The sequence below is a fragment of the Notothenia rossii genome, assembly GCF_949606895.1.
Source record: "Notothenia rossii genome assembly, chromosome: 11".
Classification (NCBI taxonomy): Eukaryota; Metazoa; Chordata; class Actinopteri; order Perciformes; family Nototheniidae; genus Notothenia; species Notothenia rossii.
In genome coordinates, this window is record NC_136910.1 from 52,993,623 (window position 1) to 53,017,557 (window position 23,935).

General features: G+C 40.7%; 1 protein-coding gene across 1 annotated transcript in view; it reads right to left on the reverse strand.

Moving 5' to 3' along the window:
* The window catches only part of cacna1bb (calcium channel, voltage-dependent, N type, alpha 1B subunit, b), a 163,862-nt gene that overhangs the window by 96,082 nt on the left and 43,845 nt on the right, over nucleotides 1-23,935 (reverse strand). Inside the window, exons 5-7 of the mRNA XM_079659968.1 lie at nucleotides 10,043-10,134; nucleotides 8,239-8,385; nucleotides 3,410-3,597 (exon numbers count right to left, since the gene is read on the reverse strand). Of these exons, the coding sequence (XP_079516094.1) occupies nucleotides 3,410-3,597; nucleotides 8,239-8,385; nucleotides 10,043-10,134 (427 nt within the window). The remainder of the gene's footprint in view (nucleotides 1-3,409; nucleotides 3,598-8,238; nucleotides 8,386-10,042; nucleotides 10,135-23,935) is intronic.

Sequence of the window (23,935 nt, forward strand, 5' to 3'; positions counted from 1 at the left end):
AGATGGTGGTTTGGGTTTTTATAACCTATGTACATGGCCTTACTTCAGCATGTAAGTCAGGTCACAAAAGTTATAACTCAACATTAACCATCAAACAGCTAAAAAAAACTGTACTTGTACTGTACTACATAAGGGCACCCAGACCTTTTCACTATGCTCTGTATACTGTATACTCTTAAACATTTGAATTGTATAGTTGCTATAATGGTTTCTGTCTCTCATTACTGTTATAGTTCATACTGTAAATAACTTTCTGTACATCACTACCAAAAAATAGTTTTTTGTTCAGTATTATTCTCAATGTCTATAATTCTTTCTTTTAAGCTGAGTGCACTGAGACGCCTTCTTTTTTTTTTTTAGGAATATATCAACTACAGACAGTACATGAAGAGTACCACCTGACAGGTACAGTGTGTCTTCTGTGCCACAGCTGCTAACATTCATCCATGCAGAACCAGAACTGGCACATTGACACTCTGCTGCCTCTGTGTCCCAATCTCTGCTTCAGGCAGCATGCTGGCTACATGTATATAGCTCACAGGTTAATAGGTAAATATAACTGGTATTTAAAACGTAAGCGGATAAAATTAACACATATTACCAACTGCCTTTGAGTTGCCATTCATCAAAAGAACAATCCCCCATATGCTCCAGGTCGGCAGCTTCCAGGTGTGAATATGTGTCTTTATATAAATGTTAAGCACATGGGTTGTGGAAAAAGAGTGTTTTCTCAAAGAAATCTTTCTCTGTGTGAAATATTCATGTTTTGATGAGTTCATAACACCCCTGCTGGTTCCAAAATGTTAACATGATCATTACCCAAAAATATTAAACTGGCGGTTGGTAAAAACAACATTATTCTCTTCTCCTCTAAGTCTAAACCTCTTATTTTCAGTGCTGGGATAACATTGTTAGGTGAGGGAGTTGCACTTGATTAAGAGCCATGTGATAATTTAATCAACATGGTTTAACTCTTCAAAACATTACAAAAAACTGATGGCAATCTGCCCATTAGAAAAATAGCAGAAGAAGAATCATGAGGTTCTCATATCATTTTATACTGTTGGGATCATCCCCAGAGAGCCATGCATATGACTATTTTCAATAAAAAGACACATTCTCATAGCGTTAGTCCAGGGGAAAATGTGAAGCTTGTGGTGGCACTAGAGATGTCCCGATCCGATCACGTGATCGGGGATCGGAGCCGATCACGTGATTTTCAAAAGATCGGAATCGGGAGAAAAAAATTGCGGATCAGGATTTTTTTTTTTAAATGTATAAAATATTTTTATTATTTTATTTAATGTTACAAAACAAAAATGACCATGTTCACGTCTTAAAGTCATCCTGAGGCCTTAGTTTTGGTTTAAAATTACACAACATCATGTATGTCTTTGTATGAAAGATTACTCTAAGGTACTCGAAAGGAGGGTCAGGCCGATTGTCGAACCTCAGATTGAGGAGGAACAATGCGGATTCCGTCCTGGTCGTGGAACGACGGATCAGCTTTTTACTCTCGCAAGGATCCTGGAGGGTGCCTGGGAGTATGCTTATCCAGTCTACATGTGTTTTGTAGACTTGGAGAAGGCATATGACCGGGTTCCAAGGGAGTCACTGTGGGAGGTGCTGCGGGAGTATGGGGTGAGGGGGTCTCTACTCAGGGCCATCCAATCTCTGTACTCCCAAAGCGAGAGCTGTGTCCGGGTCCTCGGCAGTAAGTCGGACCCATTTCAGGTGAGGGTTGGCCTCCGCCAGGGCTGCGCTTTGTCACCAATCCTGTTTGTAATATACATGGATCGGATTTCGAGGCGTAGTCGTGGGGGAGGGGGTCTGCAGTTCGGTGGACTAAGGATTGCACCACTGCTTTTTGCAGATGATGTGGTTCTGATGGCTTCATCGGTCTGCGACCTTCAGCACTCACTGGATCGGTTCGCAACCGAGTGTGAAGCGGCTGGGATGAGGATCAGCACCTCCAAATCTGAGGCCATGGTTCTCAGCAGGAAACCGATGGACTGTCCACTCCAAGTAGGGAATGAGTCCTTACCCCAAGTGAAGGAGTTCAAGTATCTCGGGGTCTTGTTCTCGAGTGAGGGAACAATGGAGCGTGAGATGGGTCGGAGAATCGGAGCAGCGGGAGCGGTACTGCAGTCTCTTTACCGCACCGTTGTGACGAAAAGGGAGCTGAGCCAGAAGGCAAAGCTCTCTGTCTACCGGGCCATTTTCGTTCCTACCCACCTATCACCTATGGTCATGAAGGATGGGTCATGACCGAAAGAACGAGATCGCGGGTACAAGCGGCCGAGATGGGTTTTCTCCGCAGGGTGGCTGGTGTCTCCCTTAGGGATAAGGTGAGAAGTTCGGTCATCCGGGAGGGACTCGGAGTTGAACCGCTCCTCCTTCGCGTCGAAAGGAGCCAGTTGAGGTGGTTCGGGCACCTAGTTAGGATGCCACCTGGGCGCCTCCCTAGGGAGGTGTTCCAGGCACGTCCAGCTGGGAAGAGACCAAGGGGTAGACCTAGAACCAGATGGAGGGATTATATCTCTTCTCTGGCCTGGGAGCGCCTTGGGATCCCCCAGTCAGAGCTGGTTGATGTGGCCAGGGAAAAGAAAGTTTGGGGCTCTCTGCTGGAACTGCTACCTCCGCGACCCGACCACGGATAAGCGGGAGAAGATGGATGGATGGATGTATGTGTTGCTTCTTTTGGGCGTGTTTTCATAGACCTGGTTGCTTATTTCTCTCAAATCTGGCAACAGAGTGGGCAGGGCGCAGTGTCTAATAGTAGCAGTAAGCTAACGAGAGGCCACGTTCAGCTGGTGAGTCGGGACAGAGAGATGTCAGGAGTTTGGAAGTATTATAAAATTGAAAGTGAAGGCAGTGTAACAGCCAGATGCAATGTTTGCAAGGCGGAGACTTTTAAAAGGAAAGAGAAACTGCCCCAGAACAGTGAAAAGGCCCAAAAAATAACAGCCAAGATAGCTGAATTCATCGCGTTGGATGACCAGCCGTTATCTGTTACCTTTTTTTTCTCTTAATGCATTGCATAAAGATCGGATCGGGAAAAATCGGTATCGGCAGATTGTCAAAATCAAATGATCGGAATCGGATCGGGAGCAAAAAAAGGTGATCGGGACATCCCTAGGTGGCACCATAATCATGAACAATACATTTCTTAGGAACATGAATACACACAGCAGTCTGGCCAGTAATGTTTTGATATCAAAGACATTAGCTAACAAAACAAGAAACTAACAGGAAATCCTGAAGCCTTGCAACTAGGAGGATATAGCTGAACGTAGGAGATAAGATTGAAAAGGATGATGAAGAACATGTATGCAAAAACACAGAGACGGCAGAAAATCAAGATTATACTTTAAAAACGACAACAAGTATGAAAAGCATATAGACTCACGCTGTAGAGGATTTCCGACCAGCCCTCCATGGTGATGCACTGGAAAACTGTCAGCACCGCAAACCCGATATTGTCAAAGTTGGTGATGCCATAGTTGGGTCCCTTCCAGTATCCTCTGCAGATGGTGTCATTCGGACACAACCTGGCCGGAGGCTCCAAGCCACAAGGCCAGGTTGATACTATCTCATCTGACACAGAGAACAAATAATAAGGGAAAGAGAATTAGATCGATAGACAAATGTATATATTCAGGTCCTTTTTCATTTTAAACATCTTCTTACTGTATGTGTCTAATGGATAGACAGATGGTAGGATTAATAGTGAGATCTCAAAGTACTATAATTATTTAAAAGTTTTTTTTTCAAAGTTAACAGAAAGTTAACAACAGCAAAACTATGTTTGCTGAGAACTTCCAAAACAAATGCATTTCCGCTCAAATGTTGCAGAGTAAACAGTCTCTCGCTACTCCTCCAGACTTCTACATGTAAGTTTTTATCTGGCATAATACTAAGGAAAATGCATTCAAGGTAACAAAGGGTGAGTCATTCAAATACAAATCTTAATTTAAAGTGTAAAGCATTCTTTTAAGCCACTGAAATGATTGCGTTACTCCAAAATACTAGCAGGTTTTATTCGGGTCCTATCACCTGCAACTTTCTTTAGCTGCCTTATATTGCCCTGATATATCCCATGATCTCTTAACTATTAATTATAAGTCATGCCGATTACACCTCCATAGGGAAACACCTAGGAACATCCTCCCAGGTGCCCCGCCCACATAGACTGCTTCTTCTCAATAGAGACCATTGGCCTATGGACCATATCATGCAGAGTGTGACTGCAGCCTCATTCTGTCAGTCATTGCGCAAAGCCTGGACCACAGGTGAAGGCCGGCACAGAGATGGACAGGTGGATCTGGAGCTCTGCTGTGGCTTGGCTCTCTCTTCAGCAGCAGGCTCCAGCAGAGCGGCACTGTTATCGCAGCTGCGGCACCCGGCCAGCAGCCATTATCACAGCCTCTCATCTTCACTCACAACATCTGGAAGTAAACTATTGGCTCCTATCCCCATTTATTAAACATAAATAAATATGCTGTTAATGGGTTCTTATTTCATTTTATTGATTCCACTCCATTGATGCTGCTGGTGAAAGTTATGGGTACTTTAAGATAGTGCTAACACATCATGAGGGATGACATCTAAGTTGTACCTTATCGGAGTGACTGGGAGAATTGAAGATACCATATGTTCATAAGGTGGTATTATTCACCCCAAATACAAACAAACAATTTATGAACTTGTGTAACAAAGTTGTGGGCACATACTGTAAAGGAGGTCAACCAAACTGAATAACATTAGCTAGTAATGACAAAGACTGAACACAAAGAAGAACATCTAAAATGGCAGATCAAACAAATAGTATGTTTGCAATTAACCACAACAGGAAAGTAACATAGTCTAAATCAGGGGTGTCAAACTCAAGGCCCGGGGGCCAAATCCGGCCCGCCACTTCATTTAATGTGGCCCGCAAGAGCTTGCAAAGAATATAATACGTTTATTATACGGTTACATGCCACTTTACAGAGGCCTGTCCCACAATGCATCTCGTTTTGTGACATGCGCACTGAAGAGACTTGCAATTATTTGCCCTGGACTTCTGCTTTCAAACTTAGTTAGTTATTACCCAATCCGATAATAACCCAATTCAGAGGCAATAATGTAATATATAATATAATACATTATTTTATATATATATATATTATATTTATAAAGTTACAACCGGCCCTTTGAGTGCAACCATAATGCTAATGTGGCCCGCGATGAAATTGAGTTTGACACCCCTGGTCTAAATAATTAAACTAAAGACTGAGATCTTTGTTATACTTGCTCTACACCTTTCTTTCTATCCAGTGGAGCATACTTGTTGAGCGTACAAGTGCACACAGATACACACTAGAAGATGCACACTTCAGGTAATGAAGTAAATCAAGATTATCTAGTATTAAACTGCACTATGCGTATGTTTCTTTGTCTAAAACTTATTTTTACGCTCTGTCGTAAAGCCTCCCAACACAAAACGTTGTACTTGATGAAACAAACAGCACAAATGCCAAAAACATCAAATAGGATATGACTTGTAAGCAACAATAAACAAAAACTTGATAAAGATGTGTTTTTCAGTGAGTTTACAGAAGCTGTGTTTTCAGGGTTACGTCAGATCAAAGTCAAAGTCAACTTTATGGTCACTCTTCTGTTTGTGTGATACAGACAGGGAGATCGAAATGCTGTGTCTTCCAATCCAAAGGTTATCGAGGTAGTGGTCTGACTAAGTGAGATGTGTCACTTTGTGCTTGACTGAGCAGGGATTATGAGGTTACAGGGCGGAGGGAAGCAGAGAGTTATTTTAAAGGATGAGCTGGAACACACGTCAGCAGATGGGGATCAGAATAAAGAATACATGTGCTGAGTCTAACAGATGCCATGTGCACCCAGAGTTTCATGAGGGATAGTGCCATGATCACAGACCCTGCCAGGTTTTAACGATGATTTGGAGAGCCAGATTGCACAGCCAACATCCCTCTGGTGTCACTGCAGTAAATTGTGTCCTTTCCCTTTCCTTCGTACTGACAGGTGCTGCGTCAGCCAGACTCAGCGTCCACCGGCGCTACAGGAGCATCTCAGTTCCACTTTCTTCTATTGAGTGCTGTTTCTAATGTATTGGGGCTAACATTTCTTAATGAAACATTTAAAAATCAAAGTGAAATGTCATTTAAAATAGTTTTTTTCCATAATAATTGTATTTGTTATGATACTTTTTGTTTTATTAATGGAAGTTGGTCATAAAAAATGTATTGAAATGTTTCTTAAAATGCTTTTGTGTTTTTAGTTCAACTCTGAGCCAGTAGGACATACCACCATAGAATATCACTCCTAATATATTCTGAGGGTTTTTAACAGTGGGGTTTGTCCAGTTATCATTCAGCCTGATTTATAAAACAATTCATGTCTTTTTTTAAATTATTTGTTAAGTAATAGACAGAGATATCAGAAATTCCCTGAATCTGGCTTCAACCAATGTGTATATTAGTTTTTCAAAATACATACAATGGACCACACATTTGATAAGGCAATGCCTCATTGTTGAAGCCAGATTCATAATTATTGTTTCATTGGCAAAGCCTCAGCCGATAAAATAACAGAAGAAGAAACAATTTCCTATTCCCCAAAAGACAAACAAACCAAGCTCCTCAATAACCTTGCACTCAAGTGAAGGGGAAGCCAATGAATTCACACTTGAAAAAAACAAAACATGCTCAGACATACGGCGCGCGCACACACGAAAAAAAGAGCCTTGATGGTAAGAAGTTGTCACCAGCCCTGCTCAGATTAATCAAACCCTGCTGTGTTTCTGGACTAAAATAACACACGTACTGTACATTAGCAAGCTGTGACACACACACACACACACACACACACACACACACACACACACACACACACACACACACACACACACACACACACACACACACACACACACACACACACACACACACACACACACACACACACACACACACACACACACACACACACACACACACACACACACACACACACACACACACACACACACACACACACACACACACACACACACACACACACACACACACACACACACACACACACACACACACACAGTTTTACAGCTGGGCCAGCCAATAGCCCTGCAGGCTCGCCTTTCACACTCTCTCTGACACCAGCAGTTTTTATCACTTCCTCACACAATGGGTAATTTCATTCGAGCCCACTGATTGTGTTCTCTATAATTACTATAATGCTGCATATAATAATACCACTGCGATAGTAAACTGGTTGTGACAATGAGAAATGGGTTTTGTTGCTAGGCTAACTCACACACAAGGGTGAGGCTTTTTCTTTCTGCCCCTCCTTCCTCTAGGTCAGCTCGTTTTGGGAGTCTCTGGTTAGTCTTAGGTGTTCTGTAGGTTTTCAATTTAACTATCCACATGGTTGTCTTCCTATTTTTGACATGATGTTAATATCAGTTGTAGTATTAGGGACCTTTTTCTCAAGCTTCAGATGGCTTACCAGGTTGTCCTATTTCACATATATATCCACTATCCCTCATGATTGTAAGTTTGTTTGTTTGTGAAAGAAATGAGTTGAATAATTAATTGATTCTTGGATAATAAAGATTTCTGGTGGAAATGTATTTGAAACTGGATTTCTGTTAGCTTGTTTCTTTACTTCCTATTAGCTCTTGATTTTGTTGTAATGAATGATTGTCAAAACAGGTGTGAACTAAACCTTGTAATGGTCTTGTAAATCCTCTCGCTGCCAATACATCAAAACACATTCAAAATGTGAACAAAGGTTGAAACTCTACAGTACGCATACTTCCTTCTGATGTAGGAGCCAGAACTAGTGGATTGTAACCTCATTGACAGCGTCTGAGGTAGCGTTCGATCAGGGGGCGGGGAGCATGAGAATTCATATCGAGATACAGTGGAAGCTATCAATCAAAACCGGAAGACTGTGAAATACCATTAATCAAAATCAAGATGTGAAAAATGGCTGTCAGAAATTCTGCTGTGCACATTGTTTGTTGATATAAACACGCTGCCTGCCAGCGCTGTGAATGTGCAGCCACTCCTAAGCCGAAGACAAACATACATACACGACTGATGAATCATTTATGTACGCCTGCATCCATATGCGATGCAATATTTGTTCTCGTGCGTAAAAAATGTTCAGCTGAAAGTTTCTCCTGGCATTAACATGTTTACTTCAAGATTTGGCTCTCACCATCTTTGAAGCAGGTGCTGTGGAATTTTCCCATGTAAAACTCCACCCCGATGATGGCGAACATGAGGATGGCGAAGAAAAGCAGCAGGCCGATCTGAAGCAGAGGAACCATGGCTTTCATTATGGACTTCAACACCACCTGGAGACCTGAGGGACAGAAAGACGAGGGACAGGGGCGAGAGGGGGGAGTTAGAGGGGCTGTTTCAAAGGATTATTAAGGTGTATTCTACCTTGGGTCTAATTTGAGTTGTTTTGTCTATCACTACATTATTTATAACATTGTACTCAATCATAAAAAGGCTGAGATCTGGGAACACAACAACATTGCTCCAATTAGGTAGAAGTTGGCCTGTAAACTCTGATCGTCTGACTAGAGCAGGGGTGGGGAACCTCCGGCCTCCGGGCCATATACGGCCCGCGAGATCATTTGGTACGGCCCTCGAGGTAATTTATAAACACACGCAAAAAAGAAAAAAAATCAAGAAATCTAGACTGCAAAATAATTAAACAAGCGAGTGCCTGTTTTTCCTGGCCAAAGTCAGGGTCCTTGAACACAACACGAACGTGTCATCACGTGGTATATGTCTCGTCTGATATGTGTCTGACAGGGGTGTAGTTCTAACGGAGAGCACCAGAACGCGGCTCCGGACCGGGACTTCACAAATTGCAGTAACCATAAGGAGCCGTACACATGCCGCAGTTGTTGTGTGGCTGTGTCTTTAGTTGTAAGCCCAGTGGCGATCTGTTCATCCGTCATACTGATCATACAGTCAATAACTTTGTTGTTCTTAGCATCTGGTTAGCTAGCTATGCTAACGAATATAAGAAGCTTTTTCTCCAACCAGTGAGGTAAGGCACATCTTTATATGATCATTATAGTTATAAAAAAATAAGAGAATAAAGTAAACAGGTATAAAATACTAATATGACAGTAAAAAAAAGTTATTATTAAAAATAAAAAAATCCCCCCCCCCCCCCCCCACTTAAATCATGTCCACATGGATATGAAACTAAATACATTTGCACACATCTTGTGTCCATATATTTCTGTTTTGGTGGTCATGCAACGGTGCATGCATGCGCGGGTCATGGTCAAATATCTGGATTAAGAGGTTGCTTTTTCTTTGCACAGCATGAAAGAAAGGAGAAATGAATGGGCTGTGATTTTAGTTTTTTAAGCAGACGTTGAGGTCAATCATTTGTACGGCCCTCGGAGGATGTTGTAAAAATTGAAATGGCCCTTGAGAGGAAAAAGGTTCCCCACCCCTGGACTAGAGGGATATTATGCTACTCCAATGTCTTATCAATAAACTGGTAGTACACCTACTGTACTGTATGGACATAATGGTCCAACTACACACGTTGTAATAAACACAAATAAGCCTTTAAGAGGAGAACCCAGAAAAGGGTGACGTTTTAAATTAATAAATATCAAAATGATATTTCTTACATGAAGGCAAGTTGTATGATACAATTTAAAAATGAGGCATTAACTTGCTCACTCTGGATGAATTTGGGAACAACCTTCAGATAGAGTAAGTTTGATGTGGTCTTTCTTATCGTTTATGAACTAAGACATGTTAATGGAGCAAAAAATAAATAAATCTCTGCTTGAAATTTAGACCCATGCTTCATTAAATATGTAGTGAGTGTTATTCAGTTTTCTCTTGCAAACTTCCCAATAAGACAACACTAGTTTAGATCTGTTGGAAATAAAGTAAAGAAGTAATCAACAGTTCGTTCAAGCTCAATCTTCCATGGTGCACGTATTGTATAAATATTTGTATGATTTTGAGTGACTTACTGGGGATTCCCGACACCAGTTTCAGGGGCCTCAGCACTCTCACTGCTCGCAGGGTTCGCAGGTCGAAGTCTGTGCCCACCGTGGCCAGGATTCTGTAAACACACAAACATGGACGGTTACACAACATTTCACTGCAGCATTACAAAAATCGCAGCATAATTTGCAAGTAACAATGACTTCCTGTTTCATTTGCTTCTGTTTCATTTAAAACATGCAAATCATACTCTTCAGAGCCCAGTGACAAGTTATAAAGAAAAAAAGTAGTGGTTACGAAACACCAATATATTGAATTTCGCAATAAATAAAACAGAGATGAGCATTTTTACACACACACACACACACACACACACACACACACACACACACACACACACACACACACACACACACACACACACACACACACACACACACACACACACACACACACACACACACACACACACACACACACACACACACACACGACGATTACATCATGCGCTGTTTATATCTGCTTTCACTTTCACCTACAGTACAAGTGGAGGAGTAACATACTGTGGCGTGTGCGTGTGTGTGTGTGTGTGTGTGTGTGTGTGTGTGTGTGTGTGTGCGTGTGTGTGGCTTGAGCCGCAGAGACACAGCTGGCAGCCCTCATTACAGGCTGTACACAGAGGAGGAGACTTAAGTGCTCCTCTGAAACATTAAGAAAAAAAAAACAACGTGCTCGAGGCTACATGGAGAGAAGCGCAGCCGGGAATAATAATTGATCTGGAAAATTCTGGAATCTGGAAAAAAGCGAGGGCCATTCCGACACACCTTGTTTAATTAGGCGTAGATTTACATGTTTAAAAGGTGGATAATTTATTTTTATTATCATTTTGAAAAAAAACATGAAATGAATTTTCATTTTGTCCAATCCGACGAATAATGCCGCAGTCATGTAATGGATTGAGAGGTCAGAGTGGATAGATTATTAGACTAAATTGCCAGCTGTTAGTTTTCCCTCCGCTAAACAAAAAACTGCTGATTTAACGCATTTCAGTGTAAATTACATTATTCATAAAATCACAAATGAGTATGTTTTTTAAACCTCTGAGTTAAGAGTTGAGTACAAGCAGTAAGAAAATCCTCAAGGGTACAATAGCTTTTATACGGAGGGTAGCACACACTCACACGTTTGAAATGCCAAACACACACACAGAAAAAGTGGAAAACAAGAAAGGTCGCTTAATGCTCCTTGGTTACCAGTTGGCATGGTAACCGATAAAGCACATCTGTGGGAATTATCATTATGGGTGAAATCAGACTGCTGGGATGGAAGTGGCTGCTATGTGATATACAGCATATTGAAATATATTTCATGCACAGGCTTTGCATTAATCAAATTGTCAGACAGTGATGGATTTCCAAAGGTTCCATTTTAATATTTTCTTATTACCCTTCAACATACAAATTGTGAGACCCATTTATCAAACTGTTTGGAAGTGGAACCCATCTTTAAGAATAGGAAGTGAGAGAGCTGACAAAAAGATGAAATATTGATGAGGGCTGTAAAGACTTAAATTAACATCATCTCTCCATGATGCTGAACATCAAGTAGGTTGTGACTCTCCAATATGCTATACCAGTAGCTGCTGTCAGTTCAAGTTGCCAAAGACTTTGAGATGCAATACAGCCTCCTTATGCTCACGTTTAGAGAATACTGTATATGTGTCCATTTGTTATATGAAGATAACTGGATATAGAGTTGATTGATTAGGGAGTCAGACCGTGTCCACACATATAAGACTAGGCTGAAGACTTTCCTCTTTAGTACAGCGTACAGTTACAACTGGTTATAAACTCCCTTTTAAACATCTTCATGTTAATTATTGTATTCCAACTGTATTTGTGTCATTGTGTTTTGTACCCATTCATAGGTATTTTCACATGTATCTTGTCATTTTAATATATTCTCAAATACGTTTCTTGTTTTTACATTATCATTCATTTAGTTTGTTGAGTTGTGAAGCTCTCTGAGACAAATGTGTTTTGTGATATTGGGCTATATAAATACATTTGAATTGAATTGAATTGAATTGAGGGACTCCATTCATTCCAATTAAAGTTGCCCAGTGGCAAACAATCCAAAAAGGCTTCAAGGTCCCATGACATGGCCATTTCTACTGATCATAATTCCATTGTTGAGGTAAACTAAAATACATTTATATTCTGCAATTTTCCAAACTCACATTGGTTTCTCATACATTATCTCTGTATAGTATGTGTATTCACTCTCTGTCCTAAACGGCTTGTTGGAGCTCCTGCCCCCCCCCCTCCCTGTGAGCCCATTGGCCGTCTGCGAGACAGCGAGACACCGCAAAACTCAGCCTGAACACACACACACACCCGCAGCCTGGCTGGGAGTTTGTGTGTGTGCCCAGGCTGAGTTCCGCGGTGTCACGCTGTCTCGCCGACGCCACACCAGTGAGCTAGCTCACAGTGTCCCGCTCCTCGCAGCAGCGAGCCTCGCAACGTCCCGCCGAGTGTGTCTGTGTGAGGAAGTCCGCGGATTGGTCCAAACATAACGGCTACGTTACGTCACTATAACCGAAATACGTCACTACACCCAAGAAGTAAACAATGGAAAAAGAGAAATCCTCAACGAGGCGTTCTGGGGCAGAATAGACAGGTCTTTTCTGTGTTAGAGTTTTACTCGTTACAGGGTGTACATTGAGGGTTTGTGACTCTGCAGACTGTTTACATGCATACAAAGCTACATAACACACAAGGGGATGGGTAATAACCGACATGGGACCTTTAACTAACGAGTGATACAATTTATGCCATGAGGAGTAGATCATGTAGATTTCTTAAAATAACATTTGTAGAAGAAACTGATAAAAACTGTAGAGAAACTTAGAATAATGGACCCATCCTTCATCCCAAAGCATTCAACCTAAGGAAAGACTGAACAACCAAGCAGAATACCTTTTAGCCGCACCCTAATTAACACTTAGGATACAGCGAGCCACTACCATGGTAACCTACCAAAACACTGAGAAACGGGTACCCTGCTTTGTATAATACAAACAGTTCAGAATTACTGTAAATAGTGTGTAATGGGAATTATAAAAATAAAACACTTAGATACCAAGATAATACTCTGGTGGTACGGTGTGGACAAATGAAAGACAAGCAGGAAGAGTCTTAGGAGCAAAATGAAGGGGATATAAAACATGAATCATCCCTCTGTGCAGTTTTATATCCTCAACAATCAATAACTCACTTTGTTCTGCTAAGTGCGCACATGTATGTGTGTCATTGTGTGTGTGTGTTCATGTTTGCCTGAGAAGAGATGATTTGATGACCGCAGACAGACAGTCGGGCAGGCTGGAGAAGAAGCCATGAGTTTTAATATCCCTATATCATCGGCACAATATATCCATGTGGGCGCCAGACACCGGCACAGGAAATATGGAGGGTGATGTTATCCACACACACACACACACACACACACACACACACACACACACACACACACACACACACACACACACACACACACACACACACACACACACACACACACACACACACACACACACACACACACACACACACACACACACACACACTTTGTTTAATCACACACAGGTACCACCACCAAAGGATGTCTGAGCAGGTAGCTTTTCTGGAGAACAAATAAAATAGGCAAATACATGTACTAAGAGACATTCATACACACGTGATTTTCAAATTGGTGTACACATACACACACAAGAAAGAACCCATTTCCTGTGTGCTTCATCAAATATATATCCAGCTGCGATTCAGCTTTTTCTCGCTGGAATAAAAATAGAACGTGAACTATTTTAACCTTGAAGAAACAATGGCAGCAAAATACTGAGAGATAAGAGTGACTCATGCTGCCCATCACAACCTGTGGGAGGGAACACACGGGTCTGGTTTTCTATTCATCTATGAAAAAATACATGCAAAAAATAAAATGACTGGTGGAAAGCTAGAGAACTAAGTAGAATACTGATGCTAACGAGTGTTTAAACTGGCAACTCTCCACTAACATAACAAGTTTCAGGGGGGAAAGACAGGACTTCTTGTTTGGACAGCTTATTGTTTTATTAAAATGTGAAAGAAAGGTTTGACATTTTAGGAAATAAATGTACCACTGGGCAGGTATTGCAAATATTAACCATAAAACGACAAATGTAAATGAATGATTTGTAACTATCGTAATGCAATACTTGGTGTTGGTGGAGATAAGCTGTAGGTGGCTTCAATCCTCCAGTCAGGAAACTATAACACCATTGCAGAAGTAGTGGCTCTGTCAAAATGTAAAAAAGAAAAAAACTGACGGCATATTTAAAGCTCAGTAATCATGAAGTTTTATCCTGTTTTATTAAGTCGTACAAAAAACTACAGATTTGTGAGATGTATAAGTGCTGGTTTTTCAACATTAGAGAGAGAGCCACAATCTTACTTAATTACTTCATAGGGTCAGAAAACAGCAGAAATGAAAAACAAACCGAGTTAAAAAGCGGTATAGCTGAGAAAAAGAGAGGGGCAGCGCGCCCTCCTCTTGAGGCTGAGTGATGTAGTTTAATTACTGCGAGTGTGCGACCCTGCCCAGCTGGGGGCCGGGGGCTGTGATTGAGTTCTTCACACATCCTGGTAAGAGGAGACGGAGGCTCCCAGAGGACAGACGAGAGAACATGGCGCTGAAAACCTGCCTGAAAACCTGCCTGAATATCTGCCGCTCTGTCTGATCGTCAGCAGCTGCTCGCGGACTGTCTGTCTCTCTGCATGCGTGACATCCTCCTCACATTTGAAACGTGCCTACCAGAGGATATTTTAATTCCTACTGGTTGAGCTGGTGCTGTTAGTTTGTATTTTTCCTTTTCTTTCATTTCAGCACAGGAGTGAGAATTATCACAGTCAGTGCCAGGGGTCTAAAATGAGTGTTAGCGTGATTAGCGTCTTTTAAAATGCTCCGCCATCTTTGTTCTGAAGGATCATCTTCCACTAACTACAACTAATGCATGTGTCGTAATCATTTTCTCTACAAGAAATATCACACTCTTTAATAAACACTATTATCTGGAAAAAACTATTGTCAATCTAAACAGATCTGCGATTTTTGCAGATTTCGAACTGAGAAAACATTTTTGGTTTTGCATATCAGGATATTATGTCAGGACCCATTATGTAAAGTGAACAGAACATAATGGCACATAATCACTTTAAAAGGTATATTTGTTGCTTCCTGTTTCTTATTTTCTTATCCACACAAATGTTTGTCTGTTCCTATTGGGTTATCATCAATGTCAAATGTAATTGATCTGCTGTTTACCCCACACCCAAAGGACACAATTTGCACTTTTAGCAGTAGATTGGCTGGCAACTACCGAGCAGATTGCCATTGATTTTGGTGCCGACATCACTGTTCCCTGGAAGATGATTCCTTGGTACCACAACCGTCTCAACATTTCCTCTTTACCAAATTGGTCCATTAGGGGACTTTTTGAAAACTACTGTGGATACTTCAATTTGTACATTAGCTGTTGATGATTTGGTTGATATTTTTGTTTCAGGAGGTAACTGGTTAAATGGAAAATCAGTGAGCAGGACCACATCATTTCAACGTTCAAATGATAGGATTTTAACTGCAATGAAGTAAGGTGACCTCATTATCCAGGTATTTCATATCTGGATACAACTTTGTCTGAAACTCATTTCCAGATAATGTGCTATAGCACCATTACAGAAGCCTATTAGGGGCCGTTTGAGGAAGAAAGAAGGAGAAAGGTTTTTTTTTTAAAATAAAAGGTCAAGAATAAAGTCAAATTTTCAGTATCAGCAATATGAATTGGTATAAGAAATCCAATTTGATCTAAATATACTTAAAGTTTTAATTTATTCACAACATTTTGGCTTTCTTTTCTCACTGTTTCCCTCAGGCCTGGCCCTAATACTCTTCTGTACACAATATACAGTATATGGATAAGACAATGTTAAAATAAAGAGTCAAAATAGATAATTGTATCTGAATTGTCTTTATATAAGTGTCTACTGTAAGTGTATCTCAAAACATAGCAAAAATCATGCATCAGAGAAATATGTAAAAATGATCTTTCTATATTTAGGAGTGTGTTAATATGCAGGCCGACACACACAACACACACAGTGGGAAAACAGACCTCATCATTAGACACAGACCATTTATTGCCAATTAGACCTCGTTTCTACCGTCTCATCTAATAGGAAACGAGGCGACCAATCACGAGACGGGCTTCAGTTTGCCACATCCTGTTTGTGGAGTGTGTGTGCATGTGTGTGTTCATGTTAGTGAATGGTGGTGGGCCGTATCGCCATGACGTTATATGATGTGAGTGGACAGCTGTGAGGGAGTCAGGAGAGCGAGCATTTCCCACAATGCACATGAGGACAGAAGGGGGTACACATGAAGTCATCACGGCTGCCAGAGACACTCGCCGTCAAACATGGCTGCTGTATTAGTGCTGGGGTTCTAAATTAGCAGAACAGGCGCACAAACACACACACACACACACACACACATACACATATTCCTCATTAAACTCATAAACAAGTCAAAGGCATGGGACTAAAAAAACAAGCTAGCACACATCCTCAGGCTAGGATGTCTCGTAGCTCTGACTCTACTGATCACGCTCAATCAGCTCAGACTTGACATGCTACTATTTCCTTTACATCCAACATAACTGAAACAATCAAAAACATTTAGAGTTTATATTTGGGTCAGTTTAAGCATTATTAGAGATATTTATTTAGATTTAAAAAGGGGGTGATCGAGGGGGGATGAAACGTGTAAAGGGACCACAGGCTGGATTTGAACCAAGTGGCAAAGGTGCTCAAAAACAGGTCCATAACAAAATGTCTTTCCCAGTTTGCTGTGGTAGAACTTGATTGGCTGCACAGATTCCTGACCTGAAACCCATCCAACACCTTTGGGATGAATTAAAACACGAACCGAGAGCAAGGGCTTATTTACTTTATATTGGATTTAGTCAGCACTCAATGGTGACTTGAGCGCGGGTATTAGACGTGTGAGAAAGCGCTTTATTTGATGTCCTGGGAATAAGAGCGGGGTTGACGCGTATACATATGCAAAGCAGTAGAATGCAGCATGTTAGTATTTACAGTATAATGTCATTGTATCTCTCAGGAAGTGCTAACCAAATACAGTACTGCGGGTTTGAGTAAAAAAGCCACATCACAGACTCAGTGATCAGACACGTTTGTGCACTGCTCACAGAGGTCTGAGATGTGCTGTTTGCCTCAGTAAACATAAACAACACAACAAAAGGTAGGAAGGTATCCAATCCTTCTCCTTCTAACTGTTCCCTCCATGTCAACCAAAATAAGGGGCCTTAATAAGGAAAGTAATCAAAAATTGTGATCACGTTATACACAGGATGCTCCAGATTAAATGACCTGTATTTCTCACACACACCGTAGTAGCCTAAAGTGAGGTTGAAACCGAAAGAGGAAATAGGGTTACAGAGAAGGAGGGTAGCAGCAGGGGTTCTCAGAATCACCAAACCTAATGATTAATGACCACCAGAAAAACATTTGCAAAGTTTCCTACCGCAACATTATGTTTCGCACGCTGTCACGCTCGAAACAAACCCAAGCTATGTCTTTATTTACTGCTCCATATTCATTCTTTATACATAACAGAAACATCATTTAATAGTGAAAATACACAGGTGACACAATGCACATATACTGTACATACCAATGGTTATCCTTCCTGATATCCAGGAGGTGAGAAGCAACAATGCGCCAGCAAATGTAAAGTAGTAAAACACAACAAAACACTACAAAGTAAACATGGATACAAACAATGAAGGTTAGCCATTATAGTGGAGCAACTGACCGCAACACAAACGAGTTGAATTGTTGTACACAACCTCATAATACCGAAGATTTGTACACTGTCCATTCCACATTGTATTATTAAGTTGTGTATACTAGTCCTGTTTTACTTTGGTGTTAAAACAGAGATTGTAATTTCATCAGAAAACTTGAAAACACAAAATCAATTCTTTTCCAAAAGATATCTGCAGATGAGATATCAGAAGAACACTTGGTTAAAGTTATGTGACATATATGATGTCATTTAAGCATGTTATGTTTATAACGTAAGATACATACATTATGGTACTAGTTGGCTAGTCTAATGCAACAAAATTATGTTGGTAAAAGTCCTGTGTTTATTACAAACCATCCGACCCCCCCCCCCCCCCTTTACGCATACATTATCACTGTCTATCTACTGTCTCGTAGCTCTGACTCTACTGATCACGCTCAATCAGCTCAGACTTGACATGCTACTATTTCCTTTACATCCATAACTGAAATAAACAAAAACATTTAGAGTTTATATTTGGGTCAGTTTAAGCGTTATTAGAGATATTTATTTAGATTTAAAAAGGGGGTGATCGAGGGGGGATGAAACGTGTAAAGGGACCACAGGCTGGATTTGGGTGGTGGTGGCGAAGTCTATAGGGACTTGGCTTGGCAACTGGAAGGTCACCAGTTTAAGTCCCGGAAAGACCAAGTGCTACCGAGATGTCCCTGAGCAAGGCACCGTTCCCTACACTGCTCCCCGGGCGCCGTACATAATGGCAGCCCACTGCTCCTAACACTAGGATGGGTCAAATGTAGATAAACCGTTTCGTTACATAGTACCTGTACTACATAATGACAATAAGTTGAATCTTCTTCTTCTTCTTCTTCTTCTTATTTGAACCAAGTGGCAAAGGTGCTCAAAAACAGGTCCATAACCAAATGGTTTTCCCATTTGCTGTGGTAGAACTTGATTGGCTGCACAGATTCCTGACCTGAAACCCATCCAATACTTTTGGGATGAATTAAAACACAAACCGAGAGCCAGGGCTTATTTACTGTATATTGGATTTAGTCAGCACTCAATGGTGACTTGAGCGCGGGTATTAGACGTGTGAGAAAAAGTTGTATTTGTGCCCTCCATATCAACCAAAATAAGGGGCCTTAATAAGGAAATTAATCCAAAATTGTGATCACGTTATAAACAGGATGCTCCAGATTAAATGACCTGTATTTCTCACACACACCCTAGTAGCCTAAAGTGAGGTTGAAACCGAAAGAGGAGATAGGGTTACAGAGAAGGAGGGTAGCAGCAGGGGTTCTCAGAATAACCAAACCTAATGATTAATGATCACCAGAAAAACATTTGCAAAGTTTCCTACCGCAACATTATGTTTCGCACGCTGTCACGCCCAAAACAAACCCAAGCTATGTCTTTATTTACTGCTCCATATTCATTCTTTATACATAACAGAAACATCATTTAATAGTGATAACCCATCGACTCCACCCAGAGGATGATGAGACCAGAGATCAACTCAGTGAAAGCACCGCCTGCTGACCAATCAGAGCTCAGTGTGCGGAGTTTAAAGCGATCAAGTCATATTACAGGATAAAGGAAATACAGAAAAACTGCCGTTGCGGGAAAGACGGCCGGCAAAAATCAATTTACTGTGTGAACTTGAAAATTAATAGAATGTCACCTCCCATCTTCAGAGCAATCTGACTATTATAACATTAGCGTTAAGAAAGCTTACTTAAATATCTGCCACAGCATAAAGTAACCGGATCAAAGTAACATTACGTACAGTCCGCGGGACTGTGAGTGCAGACTTCGATGTGTCCCATTATCATTCATATCACATCATAATGTATCATATATTTCCTTATCTGAGTCAGCTTCTTGAGCCGTATCTGGCCGTGCAACACTTACAGTGTCACATACTGTATGCCGAAGTATTATTTTAAACAACACATTAAGTTGACGAAACACTCGAGTCAAATGTAATTAAAGTCAGATCCAATCGTGTCTTAGACGGGGCACGGGGGCAGTGATATCACAAACCTGTTAATGTACGCATTCAAACACTTTTTTTGACCAGCTGTATTCACCTTGCAGGTGCAACTATGTGGCTTTTATCCTGGATAAAGTGTTTAAAGGTGGGGTAGGACATTTTGGAGAAGCCAGCTCGAGTGCGCTAGAATTTGAAAATACACAGCCGGAAAAAATCTGCCTCTTCCTTACAGAGCCCCTCCTCGAACACACACGAACGTGCACATGACCAATGAGGGCACGAGATAAGTTTGTGCAGATGGAAGGCTGACAGGCAGGTAGGCCATCCAGTTATTTTAGCCGGGCCGGCTCAGATGATTGGTCATGCTTTTTACAGTACTACGGCTTCCACTGATTTTTATGGATTTTTTGTCAAAGCACTTCAGATATTCATTGCTATCGGGATGTTAAGAGCATTCCATGGAATATAACAAAAAGTGTATCTCGAGCCGGTTTCTCAAACTTACCGACCCCACCTTTAAGTCATGGATGTTTAAAGTTTAACTTCTTCATATTTGTCTAATATTATAGTTTTCTTTTCATTCAGGAAGTATGACGCTGCGCTGTCAGTACGCTTGTCCATGTTTGTGATTGGTCAAATGTTGCAAGCCCCGCCCCTTTCACGTGAACGCACACTCAGCCGGACAGAGAAACCCTGGCTTGAGTTACCTAGGCGAGTTGATAACCAGCGTCGTAGGACCGCTTAGTGAGATTGCGTTTGTTTTGGGTTAGTTAAGCCACATAACTTAAACATATCCAGGGTATGTTGAACTGGATTCGTAGTACAGGTCTCTGATCCAAAATGTGGTGAACCCAAACAGACACAGATAGAGACAACAACACTCACAGCAGGCTCCGACTTTAACAAGCATCAGTGAGCAGAAATACCTTTTTATTTATCTGGAACTCTGTTTCCCTGTGCCTCAAAAAGAATATTTCCCTTCTGTGATGATAGACTGAATGATTTGGACCTGGCTCGCCTTTGGGTTATTACCCGAGTGGGGCCATGAAGACCTCATTCAGAGACTCTGTGATAATGAGAGTTCTTGTTAGAAAGGATGGAAGTTTTCCTAAAATCATATATTTTTTAAAGGGCTTACCTGAATCTTTCACTGTGGAATAGGTCCAATTAATCATTTAGCCAATGCCAGAGTTAAAGTATTTCAGAAGTTTTCCAATGCTAAGTTGAAATTGCCTTTACTCCATCATTGTGATCAGTTTGCTGTATTCATACTAGACAGGACTCATCAAGGACTTTTTCGTTTGTTTACACTTCAAAAAAGTCAAAGTGTAAGGGTACCCGGTGTAGTTTTTGACCACAAGCAGCATGAAGCAATGCTTTTATGACTGTATCCAGGTGACACAATGCACATACTGTACCTACCAATGGTTATCCTGATATCCAGGGCCCAGGAGTTCAACACTTTTAATCCCTATCTGATTAGATCAGATTTGGATTTTGGGTAGTTCAAAACCAAAAAACAGGATTAGGATCACTTTGATATCCGATCAGATCAGGAAATCCAATCCAAGCTTTAATCTGGATCGAATCTTCAAAACGGGTAGTTCAAACCGACAACACAGGATTGGGATCAGTTTGATCCCAAAAAACTGGATTATCCTGATCCCAGCAGAGGGGTGGATTTCCAGTGGATTACCAGAGCAAAATGTACTGTAAAATGTATTTTAAAATATATTTCAATTTAAATAAGATGGCAGAGTTTGTTGACTGAAATAATACACAATTTTTAGCCTTCATGGGAAATACATTGGTAAAAGTCCCCCCCTTTACGCATAAATTGTCACTCTTTACACTACGTCGCGTTAAATTCACTCTTAGTTACTATCATGGCTATTAAAGGCAGAACTGCATGTCCAAAACAGATAATAGAAATGATACAGGGACAGCCCTAGTTTGACCCGAAGGAACAATCCCAAAGTGGCCGTAAATTGGGAGTGAAACCCGTTTTTAACAGGAGTACCGCATGTACATCGAGTAACCAGGCCATTAAGTAACATGTAAGACCATATGTCCTCTGTATGGACATTATTGTTAGAGGACACTTCCCCCCAAGGAGACATCATGACAAGATATGCTGTAATTTATGTTTGTGAAGGCAATCAGGCCCAACCTCCGCTGCTGAATTCTTTCTAGAAAGCTGCATGGACGTGACGTTATGGCACACATTCGGTCGACTCTTATGGTATACATCAATGAGATTGTAGCCTAGGGAGGAGGAGGGGGCTTCATATAGAACAATGTATTCTGTGTGACCCTCTTCTGTCTGTACAGTATATAAATACAGTACATTTCAAACACAGTAAGAAAACCTTTAAGGTGCTAATAAAAAAGTTAATAAATAACAACCGAGAAAAAGAGAGTAACAACAGCAGACACAAACATTAATAAAAAAGTCAGATTAATATAAAGCCAGACGGTGAAGATATTGCCTAAAATATTTGACAGAATATTTTTATCTCAGCCTGAGGAAGCTATATCACTTAGCAAATATTGTTTGTCTCCTTTCGTCTGCATCTTTCAACAAAGACAAGTGAAGTGAGAAAAAGGCTAATTTAAATAGACTTCTATACAATCTGTCTTCTTTTGCAACCAGAAGACCCTTCCCAGCCATTAGGAAAGGATGAAGGGGAAAGGGTCTTCTGCATGGGTTCCACTTTTCAGACAGAAAGTATTTTAGTATGATTTCAACTGAGAGCCTACAATTGAAACATTGCCTAATATAGAATGAATGAAAAACATTTTGTAATGAAAGGCTTCATGATTACAGTGCTTTTCTAGACTATAATTGGTTGTGATATGATTGCTATATTGTAATATATTTGGCTTTTCTCAGCTTAAATTTGTTTTAAATCACAAAATACCACTGGCAGAGTAATTCAAACTCCATGCTGCCTTCTCAGTGTGTGTCGGCAACAGCTGAAATGTTTACAGACAAAATGTTTCAAACACCACCTCTCCTCTTCACCACCTCAGTATGAACAAACTGGCCTGTATTCTTATGGCTTTTGTCACAGATTGTTGTGCCATTGGTGGCGAGAAGAAACTCCAGGCCTGTCGACGTGCGAACAGCCAGGCTGTCGCTCACAGAAGTGTAATCAGCGGGGAGATCGGGCTTTCTTGGAAGAAAAGCTCCCTAATGTGCGCCCACATCTTGCTGAATTTGGATCACTGTCACACTCTGTCAAAAAACAGATTCTTAGACTCTCTGTATTTACACATTCACACCAAACTAAAGCATTTTGACAAGGCACACCACATTTATTAAAAAAAAAATATCCAGTAACTATTTCATTACACTATTAGTAGTTATACAAAATGAATATGTTATCTATTAATAAATGTCAGAATTGCTTCAAATTCTCGCATCAAGATAAATGGTTTGGAAGTAACCGGGGATTAAAGCTCAAATATAGAAGATGTCAATATTTGTGTTGTTTAGTCACACAGCTGGCAAGTGTGCGACAATTATAAACACATAGTGGCTGCAACAGAATGAAACAATAATAATGAGAACAATTATGTCATACATTATTAATGTGTTCAGCAGAACAGCTGGGTGCAAATGCAATCAAAACAAACAACTGATTGTGTTTAAAATAAAGGCAGGTATTACCAGACTAATGGGTACACTTCATGTAAAATGATTACAAATAATAGCTTTTATTGATTTATTTCCATCAATACAACACCTAGTAGAGAAGGAATGGTGGATCTTTAAATAAAATAAGTGGTTTGTTTTTCTTAAAACATTTAGTAAAGAAGGTGTCTGACAAGAACATGTTATAAAATGAAATGAAGGTGATGTTTCCATACGCAGCAGCATCTAACAGCTGCTAAACAAAGAGCCCACAGACAGGACAGCTAATAGAAAAGCAGGAGTTTGAGGAGTGGCCTTCAGAAACCTGCACTTAAACATGACTCACATGCTGAGATAATGTACTTTACC